The sequence below is a fragment of the Chanos chanos genome, chromosome 2 (assembly GCF_902362185.1).
Source record: "Chanos chanos chromosome 2, fChaCha1.1, whole genome shotgun sequence".
NCBI lineage: Eukaryota > Metazoa > Chordata > Actinopteri > Gonorynchiformes > Chanidae > Chanos > Chanos chanos.
This window is the reverse complement of record NC_044496.1, coordinates 43,048,406-43,067,459: the sequence shown is the minus strand read 5'-3', so window position 1 is coordinate 43,067,459 and position 19,054 is coordinate 43,048,406. Positions and strand designations below refer to the sequence as shown.

General features: G+C 37.5%; 1 protein-coding gene across 1 annotated transcript; it reads left to right on the top strand.

The window, feature by feature from the left end:
* Nucleotides 1-616: 616 nt before the first annotated feature.
* On the top strand, nt 617-8,170 carry fam199x (family with sequence similarity 199, X-linked). The gene is made up of 7 exons (XM_030766171.1): nt 617-674; nt 1,829-2,002; nt 2,284-2,503; nt 3,135-3,287; nt 3,663-3,824; nt 4,116-4,364; nt 5,958-8,170. The coding sequence occupies exons 2-7, from the start codon at nt 1,836-1,838 to the stop codon at nt 6,129-6,131; spliced, it is 1,125 nt and encodes a 374-aa protein (XP_030622031.1). The 5' UTR covers nt 617-674; nt 1,829-1,835; the 3' UTR covers nt 6,132-8,170.
* The last annotated feature ends 10,884 nt before the right edge of the window (nt 8,171-19,054 follow it).

Here is a 19,054-nt window from a genome sequence, read left to right as displayed (position 1 = left end):
AAACGTGGCAATAATAATCATTAATATTGTCATTTTAATTTACTGTATACATTATTTCCGAAACTGTAATCCGATAAAACATTGCATTTTGACAGAGACAGATGGACAGACAGGCAGGCCGACAGATAGATAGATAGATAGATAGATAGATAGATAGATAGATAGATAGATAGATAGATAGATAGATAGATAGATATTTAAGTAATGGAGGTGGGTGAATGGATGGGTTGGAATATTTTTTAAAAATACGAACTACCGATAAGTGGTTTTGCAATCCATTGCAGTAGCGTATGACAGGTATCGTGGGTAGCCTACACATATATGTCAGTATTTAGGACAAAATTCGGTTAAAATGCACACTCGTGTATTTGATTGCCATAGTGTATTTTACGCAAACATAGCCGCTGTTCTTGCTGGGCAGACGGAATTCGGGAAGTAAGATTGTGCTGATATCTGCGGTATCATGCAGATTTTGACAGGATGCTGGACCAGCAAAGTCTCCACTTTTTGAACTCTCCGCGTAAATCTGTGCAGCCCATAAAGCCAGTGCGTGCGAACGCAGCCACTCACCCCATAATAGCCTATGACGTACTGAAGTGTTCAACCATACCAGTCGGAAAAAAGGAATACGGATGGAGGTGGTTTCGATTGGCGTAGAAAACAAATAAATCCAGGTATGTTCACGTTGTAGATACAGCAACTACATATGTATGTGTGACATTAAATATTCGTCGCATAGGCTGAGTTTTATTTAGAGTATATCTCGTTGATAATCCGTAGCGATTTCGCGAGGTATTTAAAGCAACCAGTGAATCCACTTGCTAAACTCGCTAGCTTAGGTTAGCTGACACGACAGCAGGCCTGCCATGGGGGTAACGGCCTTTTGTATGATATACAGTGTTTGTGTGGCAGTAGGAAATTGCATGCCTATGAATGGTTTCTCGAACAGTTTGTTTAGTAACTGGAAGTACTTAAAATGCGATAAGAACATTTTGTATGGTGTATTCCTAAGTATGTCATTGCGAAATCAGAATACCATTTGGCTCAATATTTCCATCGTGTCTAATTGCCCAGCTTGCTAGTGTTAAGCATAGCTGTTTACTTTTGCACGGTATCGTAGCTAACATAGCCTTGCTGACGCGCTGGCCGATGCAAAACAGCTTAGCCACACTGAATATCTGACACGTTTTGACCGTATATGGTGTTTTTTATATGTACATTTGGCAGACAATTTAACAAATTTTTGACCAAGTATTTTTTTTTATTATTCTTATTCACTCTAGACAAAAATACAGTCATGTGTTTCGATTATAGGATAATTCAACCTAAGCGATGACAGTCAGCTAGCTAGCTAGCTAGCTTCGTAAAAATGTCGCTGCTTGAACAGATACAACCTAATTGCCAGGTGTACCTTTGCGGTAGGGGGGATGAGATTATGTTAGACATTGTCTTTTTCTTTATTTCTGTACCATTTTTAGCGCTCATCCCTTGTTTGTTCAAGTGTATCCTTTTAAGGAAAAGCACAAAACACACTGTGCTACTTTAAATAATATAGTAATGTGTCTCTCAATATTTTCAGGGTAGTACATCAGCACGTTATTATTCCTATGTATGCAAAGTGTGCAGATCACGGAGTTCATTCTGAAGTTCAGCATGTCGCTTCATTATTCCTTACAGTCGGAAATGAAAAACGCTTCCTGTATGTTTCCTTTGAAGAAGGCGACTTTGTCCATGATTACTTATAACCCATGACTTTTTGAGGGATTGCTTTGAGACTTCACAGTAAATCTTACTTTCTGTTAAACTAAATTCATGCTGAACGTCACAGGTTTCAAATGTCTGAAGACCTTTACGAGAAGTTCCTTGCTCCAGAGGAGCCTTTTCCGTTGCTGTCACAACGGGGGAACCTGAGCGAGGATGGCACATTGGACGTTAGTGACTTTGGCTGTCAGTTGTCCTCTTGTCATCGGACAGATCCACTTCATCGCTTTCATAGCAACAGGTGAGCTATTTAATAAGGTGACGCATCACAAAACTCATAGGATGCTCCCAAGGGTGTCATCGCACATCACACATCATACATAATGTTAACACTGTGTAACAGTAACCGAAACAAAAATGGTGGTTTTAGATTCAGGCATGTTCCCAATGTTGGATAATAGATTTAACAAATGCATACTCTGATTGTTAGAGGTAATTTAGGTTGTACCATTGTGGCTGTGAAATACCCTGATGTCAGTTGGTCATTGAGTATTTTTGTCTAAAATAAAAATGTTTTTACAGGTGGAATCTGACCTCCTGTGGTACGAGTGTTGCAAGCTCTGAGTGCAGTGAGGAACTCTTCTCCTCTGTCTCTGTTGGGGACCAAGACGACTGTTATTCCCTTTTGGATGACCAGGAATTCACCTCCTTTGACCTGTTTCCTGAAGGCAGTGTGTGCAGTGATGTGTCCTCTTCAATAAGTACATATTGGGATTGGTCAGACAGCGAATTTGAGTGGCAGGTATGCTTTCTCTCAGTAGTTAAGGGACCAGTGTCCAATGCTTGCTTCTGTCTGTTTAAAAATTACAGTAAGAACAGCACATTTACAGTAGAAGTAACCTTTAACTTAAATGAAGATGAATAACATTTTTTGTTACATTTTAGCAATTTCAAGATTCAAGAGTTTTATTGTCATGTGCACAGCAAAACGGGCAGTTACACTGTACAATGAAATCCTTACTTTGCTAATCCTCCGTTACCAGACGAGTATGAATAAAAGACAATATATAAATAAAAATAAAAATCTTATAAGGAAGACGAGACAAAAAACAAGAGAAAAATAACAGTTGAGGTAGATCCATGACAGTGAGGTAGATCTATGACAAGTACCTTAGTATTGGAGTATTAGAATTTAAGTTACATGTACAGTTGTTACAGTGAATTCGCAGTGTTGCAGTTACATGTGCAGTATGTGCAAGGGGGCAGAGAGCAGCAGTCATAAAGTGCACTGTGCAATATTGCGCGATGACAGTAGTAGGACAGCAGCACTAACAGCAATGTAGGCTAGATGTGATCAAAATGTTATAGTTTCAACAAATTACACGATAGCAGTGTAGCATTAACAGAAGTATTGTTTGAATTTCTATTTTCAGTTACCAGGAAGTGACATCGCCAGTGGTAGTGATGTGCTGTCAGACATCATACCCAGTGTACCCAGCTCCCCCTGCCTTGTGTCCAAAAGAAAGTCTAAGCCTCACAGGAACTTGGATGAGCTGCCATGGAGTGCTATGACCAACGATGAACAGGTGTGGAGAATCTCTTTGTGTGATGTCAGATTTAACCTTCTTGTGGGCTGTTATTCATACATTTTTATAATTAAGTGTAGTGACATGCAGACCTCACAGTCATACCAATGAGGTGACATTTGGTACAGGGGTAGTTTTAAGTTTCCACACATTTTCAGTAGGTAAGAGAAGATTTTTAGATGACACAGAGAACTAGCAGAACAACAAACTTGTCCAACCAGTTCAATGAATTCCAGCATAATGAGGAAAGTTACAGACGTTGTTGAATACTACTGTGCGTGGTATGCGTTTTTTCAATTTGAAAATAGCTCAATAAATGAAATGCACCTTCAAAACCTGTGTTAACTTGCTTCATGTTTTTTTTCTGTTTTAAAGGTTGAATATATTGAGTACTTGAGCCGGAAAGTGAGTACTGAGATGGGGTTGCGAGAGCAGCTGGACATTATTAAGATCATTGACCCGAGTGCACAGATTTCTCCCACAGACAGTGAGTTTATCATCGAGCTGAACTGCCTCACGGATGAGAAACTCAAACAGGTAAAGAGTAGCAATTCTCTCTCCTCCTTAGAGACATTTACATGCATGTGATCAGCATGCTTGGAAACACACAGTAATATGTTTGGTGTATGGAGAATGCAATTTATTATCAGTATTATTGTTTTGTTACCTGTGTAATATGGTTGACACGACTGCCCAGATTTATCAAGTACCTCAGAATATTCAGGTTGAGAACAAGTTGTTGCTAAACAGTACATAGCCTTTGCTGAAGCCAGTGTACTGCACAATGTGGAAAGGACAGTAATTAGAGCTTGTTTATCTGTGATCAAGGTGAGGAACTATATCCGGGAGCACAGTCCACGGCAGAGGCCAAGCAGCACACGGGACAGCTGGAAACGGAGTGTGGCCAGTAGTGCCAGCACTAGTGGTGTGAGTGCTCATAGCAGCAGCAACGCTAGCATGGTGAGCAGTGCCAGCAGCAGCACCAGCTCTACTGGCTCCAACTCGTCCACCAATATTAGCCGAGCTCACAGTGATGGGAACTTGGCCACTGCTGCTGAACGCATTCGAGATTCCAAGGTAATTGTTTAATTACAAAACTTTACTGATGTGGTGGTCCTTAAAACTCAGCTCTTAGGTTTAAAGGGCTCTCCAGTTTTTATTTGTTTCGTAGGGCTGAGATGTGGATTGCATACCTCATAGACAGATGTAGGGATTTTCACGTAAATCTGCTAAATAATAATTATGACAAAAAAAAAAAGATGAAGACATACCACAGTTTTTAGTTATTAATAGGTAAAACTCTCAGAAGTGGACAAAGCCCTGACACATTCATACCAAGAGTAATTTACACTTTGAATGCTTTTGTCATTGTTTCTAAAACCCTGACACAGAACCAAAACCAAGTTGTAGTGTTTTTTTTTTTTTTTTACACCATCCCCATGATGAAAGAAGCATTATAGTTACTCAAAGAAAATGTTTATTATTCGAAATGTAGAAATGTTTGAGCGCCTTCTTTGCAAAGCCAACTGACAACAAACATAGCTTTTCTAGCTTGGCTGAGTAAATGTAAACATAAGGGGAAGGTTTTTCTTAATAAAGAGAAGCATTTCCGCTCTCTCACATGTAAGTCGGTTTCTTCTCTCATTAACAACTTGAGAAGCTGCACTGAAGAGTTGTTTGCTCTCAACACTAGTGCGTGGCGCTGATATGAATTTTCGGGCCGTGGAAGCCAAAGGCAGGAACCGTAGTTGTAGTCCCTTGTATTTGTGCCTGGCTTAAGGCAGGCACTGTAGTTGTAGTACTTTGTATTTGTGCCTGCCTTAAGGCAGGAACCATAGTTGTAGTACTTTGTATTTGTGCCTGCCCAAAGGCAGGAACCGTAGTTGTAGTACTTTGTATTTGCGCCTGCCCTTGAAGTGGTTGTGTTACAAATATTACAGTTAGCAGTTTTTCTTTCTTTGTTTTCAAGTTTCAAGAAATTCCAAATAGCTGACATGATTCCAAGTTTAATAGCAATACTAGAGCTCCGCTGTTAGTTTTGCAGCAAGTTTACCGGCTTCATCGTTATACGTCAGCATACTCGTAACTGGAAGCCTTAAATTGTGATGCCGATACCAAGTGCAAGTGTTTGCCATATTGTATCGGCCCAGTATGAGCACCAACAAGTAGTATCAGTGCATCACTGCTGTATTTTCTTTTTTTTATGTGGATTAGAAAAGTTTCATGTTAAAGAATTTCTGAATTAGATCCTCTAAGAACATTAGCTGACAGGTTGTGCCCTCTCAGGAGAACAATTTGTCCTGGTAATCTCCAGGATTGTACAATTACTGGCATTACATTGTAAGGCATATTATTAGTTTTTGCTAAACCACTGTTTATAAGTCCGTCAAAAAACTCAAATCCACTCTCCAACTGCAGCCTCCTCAGTGGAAAACACATACTGGGGTATATTTACACTAGCAGGTGTTCCTGGCAAACTTGATGCTATTGAATAGTAAACAAATCAAATGTAATTGTGCAAAAGTTCAAAGCAGTGAGACTGCACTTATTTGTCTTTCCTGATGTATCCTTGAAACTTATTGGTCATAACAGTGATTGTGCTGTGACATGTCCTCTTTGCCTTTGTCCTCTTTATTGATCTCTCTGTTATTACGCTGTCTCCTCCACTAGAAACGATCAAAGCAGAGGAAGTTACAGCAGAAAGCACTGCGCAAAAGACAGCTAAAGGAACAGAGACAAGCTCGCAAGGAGAGGCTGAGTGGTCTTTTCCTTAATGAAGAGGTGCTGTCACTAAAAGTCACTGAGGAGGAGGACCATGGTGACGATGTTGATGTCTTGATGTGACAAGAGTGAATCAGTCAGTGTTCCCTCTAAGCCTTTAGTCTTTCACACTCACACTCTTTCCACCATATCTCATTTACAGCTTTGCAGAGCTTATTTAGTGTCCTGTACCATTGTCATGTGAAGAGGTAGACAGTCCTCCTCCTCCTCCTCCTCCCTGGGGGTGGCAGCTTAAGGAGAGTTCTGTTCCTGTCCTAGTCAAACACAGCTGAACTTTGGCTGGTGAAAGCCTCAGTTTTCATAATTTAGACACATGGTTGATTAAGGCCGGAATAAAGTCTTACAGGAGTCTGCCCCTACAGGAGAAGCACTGCCTACTCTAAATTAAAATGATCCTGTTTTTGTTACAGTCAAAAGAAAAAAAAAAAAAAAAACATAAATAAAAAGTAACAGAACAATTTCTGAGTGTTAGTGACAGCGTGGAAGCACAACCAGAACTGTAGCTTCAATTACGGTTGTTAAATCTGAACTCACGGATGATGCGGAATGAAAAGCAGGATTTCGGTGGTATTGTGAAAAGCCAAGCACTTATTCGTATTTAAGATTTTTGCGTTCCTGCTCAAAGCTTGATCCAGCTGACAAAGCACGCCACAAATTTTTGAATCAATAAAAATAGATAGTTTGTAGGGACTTTTCTTTGGCTGGCTTTTTAATTTAATAATGCAGATATTTAAGATCTCATTTGATCCACTAGGCCTAGGGGGAACACTGAAAACCTGCATTAAGCCATCGTTTCACTCCATCGCTCCACAGTTCGTTGATTTATAGAGGCTTAAATTACTTAGTGATCAGTTTTTGTCTGTTTTGTTAATGTAACACTAAGATGATGTGTGTTGTACTTGAGGCTTATCCATGTTTCCTTGAAATTTCAAAGTAGGTGTCTCATGATGTTGTCTTCAGAGGTCACTGATTTTACCGAAGAGTAAAAGTACAGCTGTGACACATCACAAGTACAGCTGTGACTGTGTTTTGTTAAAGTTATGCTCAAAATGTCTTGAAATGTCTGTCTAATAATCCGAATGTACCTGCTAGTACAGGTTCATGTTTAAACAGTTGTAATGGAACATTATGGACCCACTCCAGTGAATACACAGCTCTGTGAAAATGGAAAATCACAAGGAACACCTACAGACTTTGTTTATGTAAAACTCTGCTACTGTAAATGTTCATAACACATTTAATTTTTTTAATGAAATGGATGATGAAATCTGTCTTCTCTGCCCAAATCCATTGAGGGGACCTTTTAAGTGTGCTTAGAAGTGGTTGCATCCCTTGCTTAAGTAGGCATTGAAAATTGTAAATATAAAGATTGTATTTTCTTTTGCTCTTCTCCTTGTATAGTTGTACTGTGGTGCATGTACAGCAAAAACTCCTATAGGTGTGAGGTTAAGAGTTAAACTGCAGGATTACATCTGAAGTGAATGCTTTTTTTCACCTCCTTGGTATTTCTGGATTGGAAAGTGTTTTGTGATACTTTAGTTTTCTTTGTTTTTGAATATTTTCTTTTGGGTTATCCTGTGGAGATATTGAATCTCTGAAAATGAAACACTTGATCCTTAAAGCTGAACATTAGGAGCGCATTTGCCTGAAGCTTCTGTGTGTGCTGTAGATCTCACGTTGTCTATTTGCTAAAGGAAATCATTATTTTAATATTTTGAAAACAGTATATTGGGGAGTACAAAAAAAGGCATTGTCACTAGATCTTTATTTTCAAGAAAATCAGACCAGTAGTCACGGGGCAGTAGAGCAATTACTGTAAATATTGTACCTAAATCGTTTATTTAGAATAAGCCATTGTAAAGTTTTGGTTGATGGACCAAGACATAAATTATATGTAAATGCAAGTTTCCTAAAATTACTTAGGATTTGTTCTACTTCAGCTGCAGTATTTTATAACACTTAAATCATGGCAAAGGTATTTACAAAGAGCTCAGAAGTCCCAGGGCAAAATATATATTGAATCTTCCTTGAACTGAACTATTGTATCTGATCCACACTACTGACTTGTTGGAATTTAATTTCAAAATAAGAAATAAATGTACTACTCCTTTGTGGTGTTTGCCTGGAATACATTGTGGGGTTAGCTTTTGGCATTGTATTTCTTATTTTCAGCACCTTAAAGTGGTCTTTTAAGTAAATGGTTATTGTTAAACGTAATTGATTCATTTTATTCAGAAAACATAGATTAAATTAGATAATTCTTTGAGATAAAACACCAGGAATGTAGTGTTTGCATGTATATCTCATATCTTTGATACGATGCTTAGCCAAGGAGGGTAATTAAGTAAACCACATGGATAAACCCACAGAGAAAGAAAGAGACACAACATTTTGGCACTGTTGTCCTGTGGTTAATATTTCTGCTTCTTTAAGGGTAAAACTTAACTTGTAATTGAACTTTTAACTAGTGGCACATTGGGTAGCGCTGTCGCCTCACAGCAAGAAAATTCCGGATCTAATTCCCGGCCGGGCGGCCAGGGTCCTCTCTGTGTGGAGTTCACATGTTCTCCCTGTGTCTGCATGGAGTTCCTCCAGGAGCTCCAGATTCTTCCCACAGTCCAAAGACATGCAGGTCAGGCGAATTGGAGATACTAAACTGCCCCTGGGCGTGAATGTGTTTGTCTGTGTGCCCTGCAATGGACTGGCGACCTGTCCAGGGTGTTTACCCGCCTTTCACACAATGAATGATGGGATAGTCTCCAGCACCCCTGCTAACCTAATTAGGATAAGCGGCTTAGGTAATGAGCGAGAGTGAACTTTTAACTGCTTTTTTAAGGGTAGAAGTGACCACAAAAGGACACTGGAAAGTTCAGTGTTTTTCAACATTAACCATTTTACTCACTGGTATGGGCTACCTTGGTTAAACCTATGTTTACAGTATTGTGTATAACAGGCAGCTGTGATTTTGACGTCTGGTGAGAAGAACTGGTTTCATGCCAGATCTCTCCACATACTGGTACACATACTGGTTTTGAAGTAAGCACTTCTGCTTATAGTGAGCACTTTCCCAAACACTTTCTGAATACACATATATAGATTCACACAGCTTGTCACTGCACTGATTTGCCATAGACTTTTAAAATAACGTAACAATTGTTGGTGAACATGTTGTCCGCAGTTCTAGGTATATTGGTGTATATGTTGTTTATTTGTATAACCCTGCAAAAATTATTCCAGCATGTATGCATAATTTTGAGATAAACCCAAGTGTTCACATTTTGTAAGACTACTGCACGGTCCAATAGCATGACCTTGTGGTCAAAATGTAGACTGCTGGGGTACGTGGAAACTCATATTTGACCTGTCCGTAAAGGAATATTTGTTGGCATGGAACACACACACACATATATGATAACTGTCTAAATTTATGGTGTGGATATATCATCTAAATATGAACATAAAAAAACCCCTATGAGATCATTATATCACTCTGGGTCCTTTGAATTCCTGTAAAGAATGAAAAACACAGAAACAATTCATAATAGAGATGCATCAGTGAAGTTCAGTATTGCAACTTGTAATAAGTAATTAAAAAGAATTTTGCGCATGAACACATACACAAACACTAATGCTGCAAAATCCTATGCACAAATAATACATCAAATCCAGTGAAAAAGGAGGAAAAAAGATTATATATGCTCAAAGAAAAAAAGGTTTTGGACCAAAATTATTTTATTTTTAAGATGCTCTCTGCACTACATAATTGTCAAGTGATGTGAATGAAACACATTTAATGTTAAAAAATTAAATCGACATGCAAAACTAGTATTCTCTGACAAAATAAGAGGTAAGAATGTTGACAGTTATTCTAAGGTTTGAGGGGAACAAAATCACCTTTTACCAAATGAAACCATTATGTTGACATTTACTTTCTTGCTATAAACAAAAGTCAGAGTATCCAATGTACCAAAGAATAACTTCAAAAATTGTTTTGTTTAAGGCCAATTGCTAACCTTTTATGAGTCTGACAGGAAAAATAAGGCCTAGAGAACATTTTTCAAAATCTCAGCTTTTTAAAAATTTAGTTTTCTGTAAAACAATATGGCATTAAATAATTTACTTAACTTGTTTGTTTTCCACTAACGTATGCCTTTTGAAATGCATATGGAGCCTGCATTTTTTATCTTTTGGGCCAGGTCATAAAAGTGATTTTTAAAGTAAGCTGTTCCTCAAATTCCTCAAAGTGTGTTTGTGTGTTAACCAGAACCTCTGGCATTAATCTAAATTAAGGCAACTCATAGCAGTTCCACCAGGGCTTTGTCTAAGCACAGCACCATTAGTATTGGGTCCCATTATTTGCTTATGTTTTGCCATTTGTGTATTCATCTATGATTTATACAGCTCTTTCCAGACTTGCCTTTTTTTTTTTACAGCTACCCATTTTGAATCTATGTTTACACAATACATCTACTGATGATGAGAGGCTGCCTGAAGTTTCCAGGGAGCTCATCGCTCTAGTTTCATCGCAAACCAATTTCCGCAATTGTCTGCATCCGAGGGTCAATAGGTAGTGCATTAGCTTGAATAAATACATTATCCATTAGAGACTCAAGGCTCAAGAACTGTTATGCAAGGCCTGTGACAATCTGTTACATTGATTTGTGATTAATCATGGCCTTAGTGACTCCACACTATCCTAGAGCCGTTGAAATGTGTTTGCTTTGCTGCATTAAGACCATTTATCTGAGAAGATATGTTCACAGCAGCATGCTCACAGAGGCAGGAAATGGATCCAATACTGCCTCTTTGCCTTCCTTTTCTAATTCCTTTTTTAGGTGTTTTTGAATAGTTTTTGGAATGTGCTTCATGATGCTTTAGACAGATTTTTGCAGTTTTAAGCATTTTAACATTTTAAGAACCTCACCATCACAACGAGGAGACACACTGGTGTGAACTTGTGGCAGATCCCATATTAAACCCACATCAAACCAGAGCGCCGCATCTTTGTTTATAGCCCGGCCATAAATCGTTAAGGATTCTGAGCTTAAACCCTATTTCATTGTTTGTGTTCCACCACAACTTTTTTTTCAGTATGCACAATATCATGGCAACATGAAAGGCCCACCATGGATTTGAAAGGCATATCTTATCTGGTGAAACTTCAGCCAGTGGCGGCTTTGTTTGTGAGACTGGGGTGGAAATTTGATGAGTAGTCACCACTTCTAACAGGCTTCAAGGAATGGATCCCCCTGAATGTTAAAGACCTAATTTCAAATAAATATACTCATGCAAGATATCCAAGATATGTACTAGTTGATGTGTCTTTGCATGTTTCAGAACATAGCATTCACATATTTTTAACACCTATTATTAAGTGGAAAGAAATGCTACATGACTAGCTGAATGTCCTTAAGTCTTGATGTCCTTAGATACTGAGAGTAAAACTTGCTATACTGAGAGATAACAATTTCATACTAGAGAGATGTATGCTGAAAATCAATTGACATCAATTGACCTTTACCTAGTGAAATATTATTTGGCCACCAGTAATTCCAATGAAGAATTATTTCCTCCATTTTAAAAACGTGTTTTACATCTATTATAACCAAAACACTGACTTTGCAGTTCACCTCATTATCCACTGAAATGTTCCACTGACATTCTAGCCTGATCTTATGGGATCAAGTCAGACATCCACAAAGACACTGAAATCAAAAAGACCATGTCCTTTCACCAGAAGCTACCCTCTTTTGTCTCATAATTCAAGATGGATAAATTTAAACTAGAATGCATTAAGACCTACCTACCTACAAGTGTCACTCATCTACAACTGTATGTTGTGTATATTGTATGTAAATGTTTCAAGGTAAAGTATATGCAGAAGTTGACCGCACAACAGCCATCGTCTTGGTCCATCATGGTCTCTCCCAGTCCTCTGACACTACTGTTTTCAGAGAGCTATGCCATCACACACCATTTTCATTCTGATCATTGTATTTGTCCTCTTCCCATAGAGGAGGTAAATAAGAGGACAAGAGGAATTACCTAACTGCAAATTGCCCTTAGTGTCACATCCTGAATACTGAACCCACTAACATCATTTACAACCACAGGTAGAGGCAATCACATAGCTATTCATTTATTTGTTTAGCCTGAAACTAGACAAAATGTCCAACCAACACATTAGAAAACAGAATGCTGATCTTATCTAAGTTAGGCAGAGTGGCAAATTACCCAGAGATGTCTAGATGAGTACAGTTTATTTTGATAATGCTCTGAGCCAAAGCATGTGTCTCATCACCCATAAAGAATGGTATAATGGCTCATCTCTTTTCATGGGTAGTTGAGCAGTAATTTTCCCAATAGATGTGTTATTTGTGAGGTAAGTGGTCCAACCATCGGAAAAAGAAGCATGAAAATAATCCCGTTCGGAAATGGGTTGTCTATATTCCTTACTCATAACAGAGAAGCTCGCATCACGCCAGAGCACTACTGATACGTGAGCTCAAAGACCAACTGGACAGAAGGTACCTTATGTCCACTACCATTCATACATGTGTATATATGTGCCATAACAGGTTTTGCTGACGCATTCAGTCATTCTATTGTCTACAGCTTCTTCAAACCAGTCCTCAGCTTGGAAAGAGTATTTAAGATAACACCAAGTCAGTTTTATAAGAAACAACTAGAAGCATCAGCTTCTACTGCATAGAGTAGCTCTAAATAGTATTGATTTCCATCTTTGTTTGAAGGTACATTTTCAGCATTTTTAGAGAGTAAGTATATAATCATGGTTTGAATTATGGGGGAAATGGGGAGGGGAGGGGGGGGTCTGATCCCCCTAATTAAGACTTGGACCCCCCAAAAGCGGTAAAAAAAAAACAGTTTGGGGTGGGTTGAAACATTTATATATCCTATGCTTTATAGCCCTGGAAAAAAAGTTGAGCCCCCCAATTGTCATTGTATAATTCGCACTCTGACTGTAATCCATTTCAATACTATGTCTTATGAGGTTCACCCAGAAAAAGTACTATTTCTTTAGCTATTCCTTCCAGTCCAAGCAGAGCTCTCTCAATGAATTTAGATGACCTCATTAAAGAGTCCTCACTGTGACAGGGAGAGAGTGTACAGTGAGCAATGACCGTTTGACTATCAGTGTCATCTGTGTGTTTGATATATGACAACATACTCTAAGTGACAGCTATTGAACAAGTTTACTGCTATATGACATTGTAAATTTGTTATTGTCAGAGATTACGTCAAAGTTCAGGTCAGTGGTTGGTATTAGTGTGTAACCTTGTCCAAGGAATTGACAATCTTTGTGTTTCAAAGACATGCTTCTCCAGTGTGGAGTGTTGTACAAAAAAAGAATGTTGTCTCCAGTAGTCTGAGATAATCAGAGCTCTAAAAAAAAAGTACATACATTTGGAGAGTAATTTGGGTTTCACCAACATTTGTTGTACTAATCAGATAACTTCCTGGTGTAATTACCTAATGATTATTCATGAATGGGCTAAAATGGAATCTCTGTAGAACTAGTCTGGGCCAAGTGCTTACAGATTAATCCCTACAGCGAATAATTTATAACAACAGCACCCTGGCTATTTAAAGAACAGGAGTCTTTGTCTACCTCTCTCAACACCTGTCGCTACTTCCCTCCTTTAGCTTTAATTCCTCTTTGCTCTTGTTACTGGCTCCAATGTACTCACTTGGCAAGAGCAGACTAAGACATAAAGGTATATGAAGCAGATGAGAAAGCAACATTGTCAAATTAAATCCTCTTTTTTTCTGTGGATGTTATTATTTTCAAGCATGAAAGGTTTAAGTTATTTAACATGCATTGTCTGATTAATCTTAGATGTGATTAAATTTCAGCTCTGTTTCATACAGCATAAATAGGAAGAATAGAATACATGAATGTAAAAGTGGTGGCCCCTGCAGCTGACCTCATCCAACTCAATGATTTCTACTGAGCCACCTGTTGAGACAAGAGTCAAACATGTAGTTGCTGAAGCTTTTGCACTGTTGGAGTTCAAAGAGTGTGTGCACAAAAAAGTGATGGCCCATCCCTAAAGCTAGTTTTAAGAATTCTGATTTATTGAATAACAGTGAATAACAGGTTCAGCAACAATGAATGGTCAATTATCAGAGAGGATTTAAGGAATTCCAAGAGAACACAACACTTACTGATGTCTAGTCATGAAGAGAAAGACACTGTACAAAGGTAACTGAAGGCTTCTCATGTAAAGGAGATTTGAGTGAAGCTTTGAAATTCAGATGATGATATGCATGGATTAGTGCCATTGTTTGATTTTTGCAGAGTTCATTAAAGATGTATGCTTTTTTACATTACTTGGAATTAAATGGTCGTTTATTTACGCCGTAGACAGTGGAAATTTACTATCAAAATTTGACTTAATGATGCGATGAGATAAACTGCCTATCCCCTCCTTTTTTTGGTTATTCAGTCATTATCTCAGGAGTACATATATCAAAAGTTGAATTAAAGCCATTCTTTTTAGAACAACTAATTTTCAATCAAAGTAGATGTTGTTTAAGAAAGGACAAACAGAAACTTTTTGTCTTAATATGTGCTTAACTTTGCTGTTAGCATGACTTGATTTATAAGGGTTTTTGTAATACTCATTGGCACAAGATTGTTGAATATGAACATTTTTGTGATATTTCATGTAATATGTCAAATATATCCACTTTGCTGTCAAATTCCATGTTTTCCAATGCTTGTGCTGACAAAAGCATTAGAAAGAAGTGAAGAAAGAAAAGACACAAATATGACTTTGAAAAGTTGCATTAACTGTGCTTAACAAAGTTCCAGACAAATATCTTGCATTTATTGTACACACAACTGTTTAGGCATTAAAGGCTGCTGAGGTCCTTTTTTGTCTGGATTGTGGATTTTGGTTTTGGGTAGTCTTATGCTGCGAAGAGTCTTTGGCTTTGACCTGCTGCACAACAGGGTTGCTCTCATCAGTCAGAGAGGTGGCAAGATTTAATGGAGGTTGAGTAGGTTTTGTCCCCAGATGAGTAGCTTCACCCATTGAATTCATTAGAAATAGAAATCTAGTAAGAGAATTAGGTTCAGAATTTGTGCATGTGTTCAACATACTGATTTGAAACTGGGTATAAGTCTCAGAGAGGACATAAAAAAAGACACAGAAACAGAATTCATTTAAATGAAGAGAAAACCTCCATTAGTTCCATCCTGTCCAAACTGTTCAGCTAGACATTTTAACACTCCAGGAATCTTACAGTGCTTTGTAATGGGATAGTTTCATCGTTAATGCCTTTCTTGCTTACCTAGCAATGCTGGGATGAAGCAGAGGCTGCTGAAAGAAGGAGGTCCAGGTGACAGAGCTCATATTCAGGTTTCCCACAGGACAGTACATGGGGGATTGTGGCAGAAGCTGCCATGGCTCAAACACGCAGGTCTGGTTTAATGTGGCATCAGGGTACAAACCTAGAGCACTGGAGGGCAGCAGACCTGGAATGGAGGTCAACCTTGTTTTTTCTCGTTTGCGCCACTTAGCTCTTCGATTCTGGAACCATACCTTGGGCATAATAGTGTAGATAACAAGTGTCAAAAGTTGAAAATAGTTGGGTTTTTTTTTTGTTATTGTTGTTGTTTGTTGGTTTTTCAAAAAAGAAGAAGAAAGCTAATGGAAACAAGAAATAAATAATAGCTTTGAAATCAGCACAAAAGCTTCGTAAATTCCTAGAACATTGTACAGTTCCTCTTCATCTTCATATGTTCAAACACATGAGATTCAAACTTCATAACTTACATGTATTAGGGGAAAGTGAGAAAAAAAGCAGTGCAGTTTATTAACAAAGAAAATACCTGTACTCTTGCCTCTCTCAAATCTAGACGCATTGCCAGCTCTTCCCTGTGGAAATTTTGTTTTGCTTTAGCATTTTATACAATACAAACAATTTTTAAATGATAAAAATAATATCTAAATATAAAATATACATCTTAAATACTGCCATGTTACATTACCATTACGTCTCTTAGAGCTACATGAAGTTCAATTACATGTCCAAGCGTAAAAATAAATAAATATATACAAATTGGTATACATCACAACTAGTTTTGCAGTTCTACGTCATTCAGTGTTACTGATTCTGCTTTTGAAAGATTAACATTATTGGTAAATTAATTTTACAATGACATACCTTGAAAAAACATCAGGGTAGTGAGATTTCTGGAAAGCTCTCTCCAATTCGTCTAATTGGAAACTGGAAAATGTGGTTCGATACCGACGCTGTTTTCTCTTTGGAGGGGGACTGGTATGTCCATTCAGAGTCACATTGTGCATCTTTGTCCCATTTAGTTCAGTAGTAGCTGTTTTCATTTCAGGACTTTTGGGCTCATCTTTAAACTTTTCTCTCTCTTGTTTCTCAGCATGTGCATGTGACTGATAGGGTCTACAGTCCAGAGATCCTTTGTCACCATAGGCAACCACTGTCTTGTTTCTGCATATATCCATCTTGAGGATGTTGTGGCCATACTGTAGAGACTTGGAACACTGACTATCACCTATCCTGGAATCCTCTGTCCACGTGACTTCCATGATTTAAAAATAAGGATCTATACAAATTTCTTGTGCTAAATCCACCTACAAGAACAATAAACATTGACCGAAAAAGCAGGTAGAACACTACAAACAAAATCAAAATTAAAAGTTAACTATTTCATTAAATGTCAGCAAGATATTGAGAAAATATTTCTATTCACTTCATAACTTAAGAAATTGAACCCACCTCTGTTCCTCTCTGGGTAAGTTCTGCTGTGTTGACTTTAAGAACACTCTTGATTAAATAAGAGGATAAAAACGGTAAAAGCTGCCCTCCTCTTGATGTATTACTGGATATTGTATGGCGCTTGTAACCAGAAACAGATCCAGTGGGTGTTGGCATGTCCCTTTTCTGTGTAAATGAAAGGCTCATTTGTCTTTTACAATGATCACCGTTTCTTTATGAATGAGTACACACTAAACACAATGCTGCTGGCTGAATGATCAGGAAAACATTGCTCTCTATTGGCCCAACAGAGGACTGAAGGGGGTGTGATTAGCATTTGATCATAGGAAGGACAATACAAATGCCCCCTTGATTCTGGGCAATTTGTTCCTTTACATTAGATACATATTATTATTATTATTATTAAGGAGAAAATGAATTTATATGAGGAAAATTAAGTAAATGATTTCTGTGTTTGTTATGAGGATGGCATAACACTGTGTACAGTGCCATATGATTTCTTATTATGAATGTTATGCACAAAGCTAGCCAGTGGCATGCATATACAAATCAAATGCTGGAAACAATTGTTTATGGATACATTTGATGTTGCTGGTTGAACAGAATTTACAAGCACACTCAGACAGCACAAAACAGGAAAACTGAGCAGACACTACTCCATAACACTATTCTGTCTATTGGTTCCATTATTCAGTGAGTATCAGTGATATTTTTATGAAGATGTAATGTGTCCCTCTGTTGTTTATTCTGAGATACTGCAGTTTGAATTTTCTAATATGGATTTTCCTTTGTGTGATAGGCTTGCAAGTGATCTAGGCTAACCAGAATTCATAAAACCATTACAACAAAATAAAGGGAACACATTTTCTGTTTACCTTTGTCAAAAGCTGATCCATGCTAGCTGTCAGCTTGAGATCACCGTAAGGCACCATTTCGATGAATTTATTTCTGGTTCAATTATATTTATGAGAGTCAGAGAAATATGATAAGAATGCTGAATTAAAATGTAAAAGGCATAAAGAAGACCTGTGCAAACTGAAAGTTGCATTTTCTAATGTTTGGTCATTAGAAGGCTTAGAATACCTTTTTCTGGTCTTGGCAATAGTACACTCACTTCGATATGTTTTATTTATATATTTATTTACTTTTTTAATCTTTTCTTTTTCATGTAGCCAGGCCAGAGCACAGATGGATCTTTCAGTGTGAAGATAAACCAAAAATATTTATGAAGTCTTGGATTGTTTTTAAGTTCAACATGAAATGAAATTTCCTTAGGGGGAAGGATTATTAATACTGAACAAAGGGTTGTAACGAAGCCATGCTTCCACCCTACCTATATCTTATTCAGAGCACTATAATAGGCTATCCATACATCATACCGACACAGTTTTGATTATGACGTAAGCCTCACAGTGTACTCCTCACTTGAATTATGGATATGAATTTAAATCCCCATGTATGAATAACTTACTTTTACATAATAAAGTATTTGAAACACAGGGACCTTTAAAAAAGACTTTTTTTCAATTACTATTTGGGGGATCTGTGGTGTTTTTGGAGTTCATTTATCCTCATCATGTTATTCAATATAGGTTATATGAAGCAGAGATTTGACAGTTGGGAAATTACTCATGCCTGGTCTAACTGTGCACATACACCTACCTATACATGTATACTACTAAATATCTGAGCAATACCTGAGAAGCACAAATATATGTAAACTGGTGTTTTGTGCAAATAATTTTATTTATTATTTTACAAAAATGTCCAGATATAATTGTTTACAACATTTTGAGGAAATGTGCTAATCACTTTTGGATTTTATCTGAAAAGCAACAAGAAATCAATTTTTATTCAAAAATAAATATATTATTTTACTGATCATTTTGTTTAGCTTGCCATTTCATTCAAATAGTATGATGTGTCTTATATCATCAAAACATTTCAGTTTCAAGAGTCAATTTTTTACTGATATGAATAATTTTTGAGATAATCAAAACCAGAAAAATAAATTACTGCTGAGGTTTCCACTGATTAACCTTTCATGATTTAGAGTTAAAGGTCACCTATTTGTAGAATGACCTTCATTTGCAGACACAACGTGACCATGTAAGGGGATTGTGTAAAGAAGTTGTTGGAAGATTTGAGGTAAAGGTCTAAGACATACTATGCAGAGCTGAAAAAATATCAGATCCTTGTGGGTT

Bases quoted from the DNA above. Each gene is read 5' to 3' on its own strand.
- fam199x (XM_030766171.1), top strand. From the start codon at position 1,836: ATGTCTGAAGACCTTTACGAGAAGTTCCTTGCTCCAGAGGAGCCTTTT. The intron at 3,288-3,662 runs GTGTGGAGAATC...TCTGTTTTAAAG, and splicing joins CTATGACCAACGATGAACAG to GTTGAATATATTGAGTACTT. The intron at 3,825-4,115 runs GTAAAGAGTAGC...TCTGTGATCAAG, and splicing joins CGGATGAGAAACTCAAACAG to GTGAGGAACTATATCCGGGA.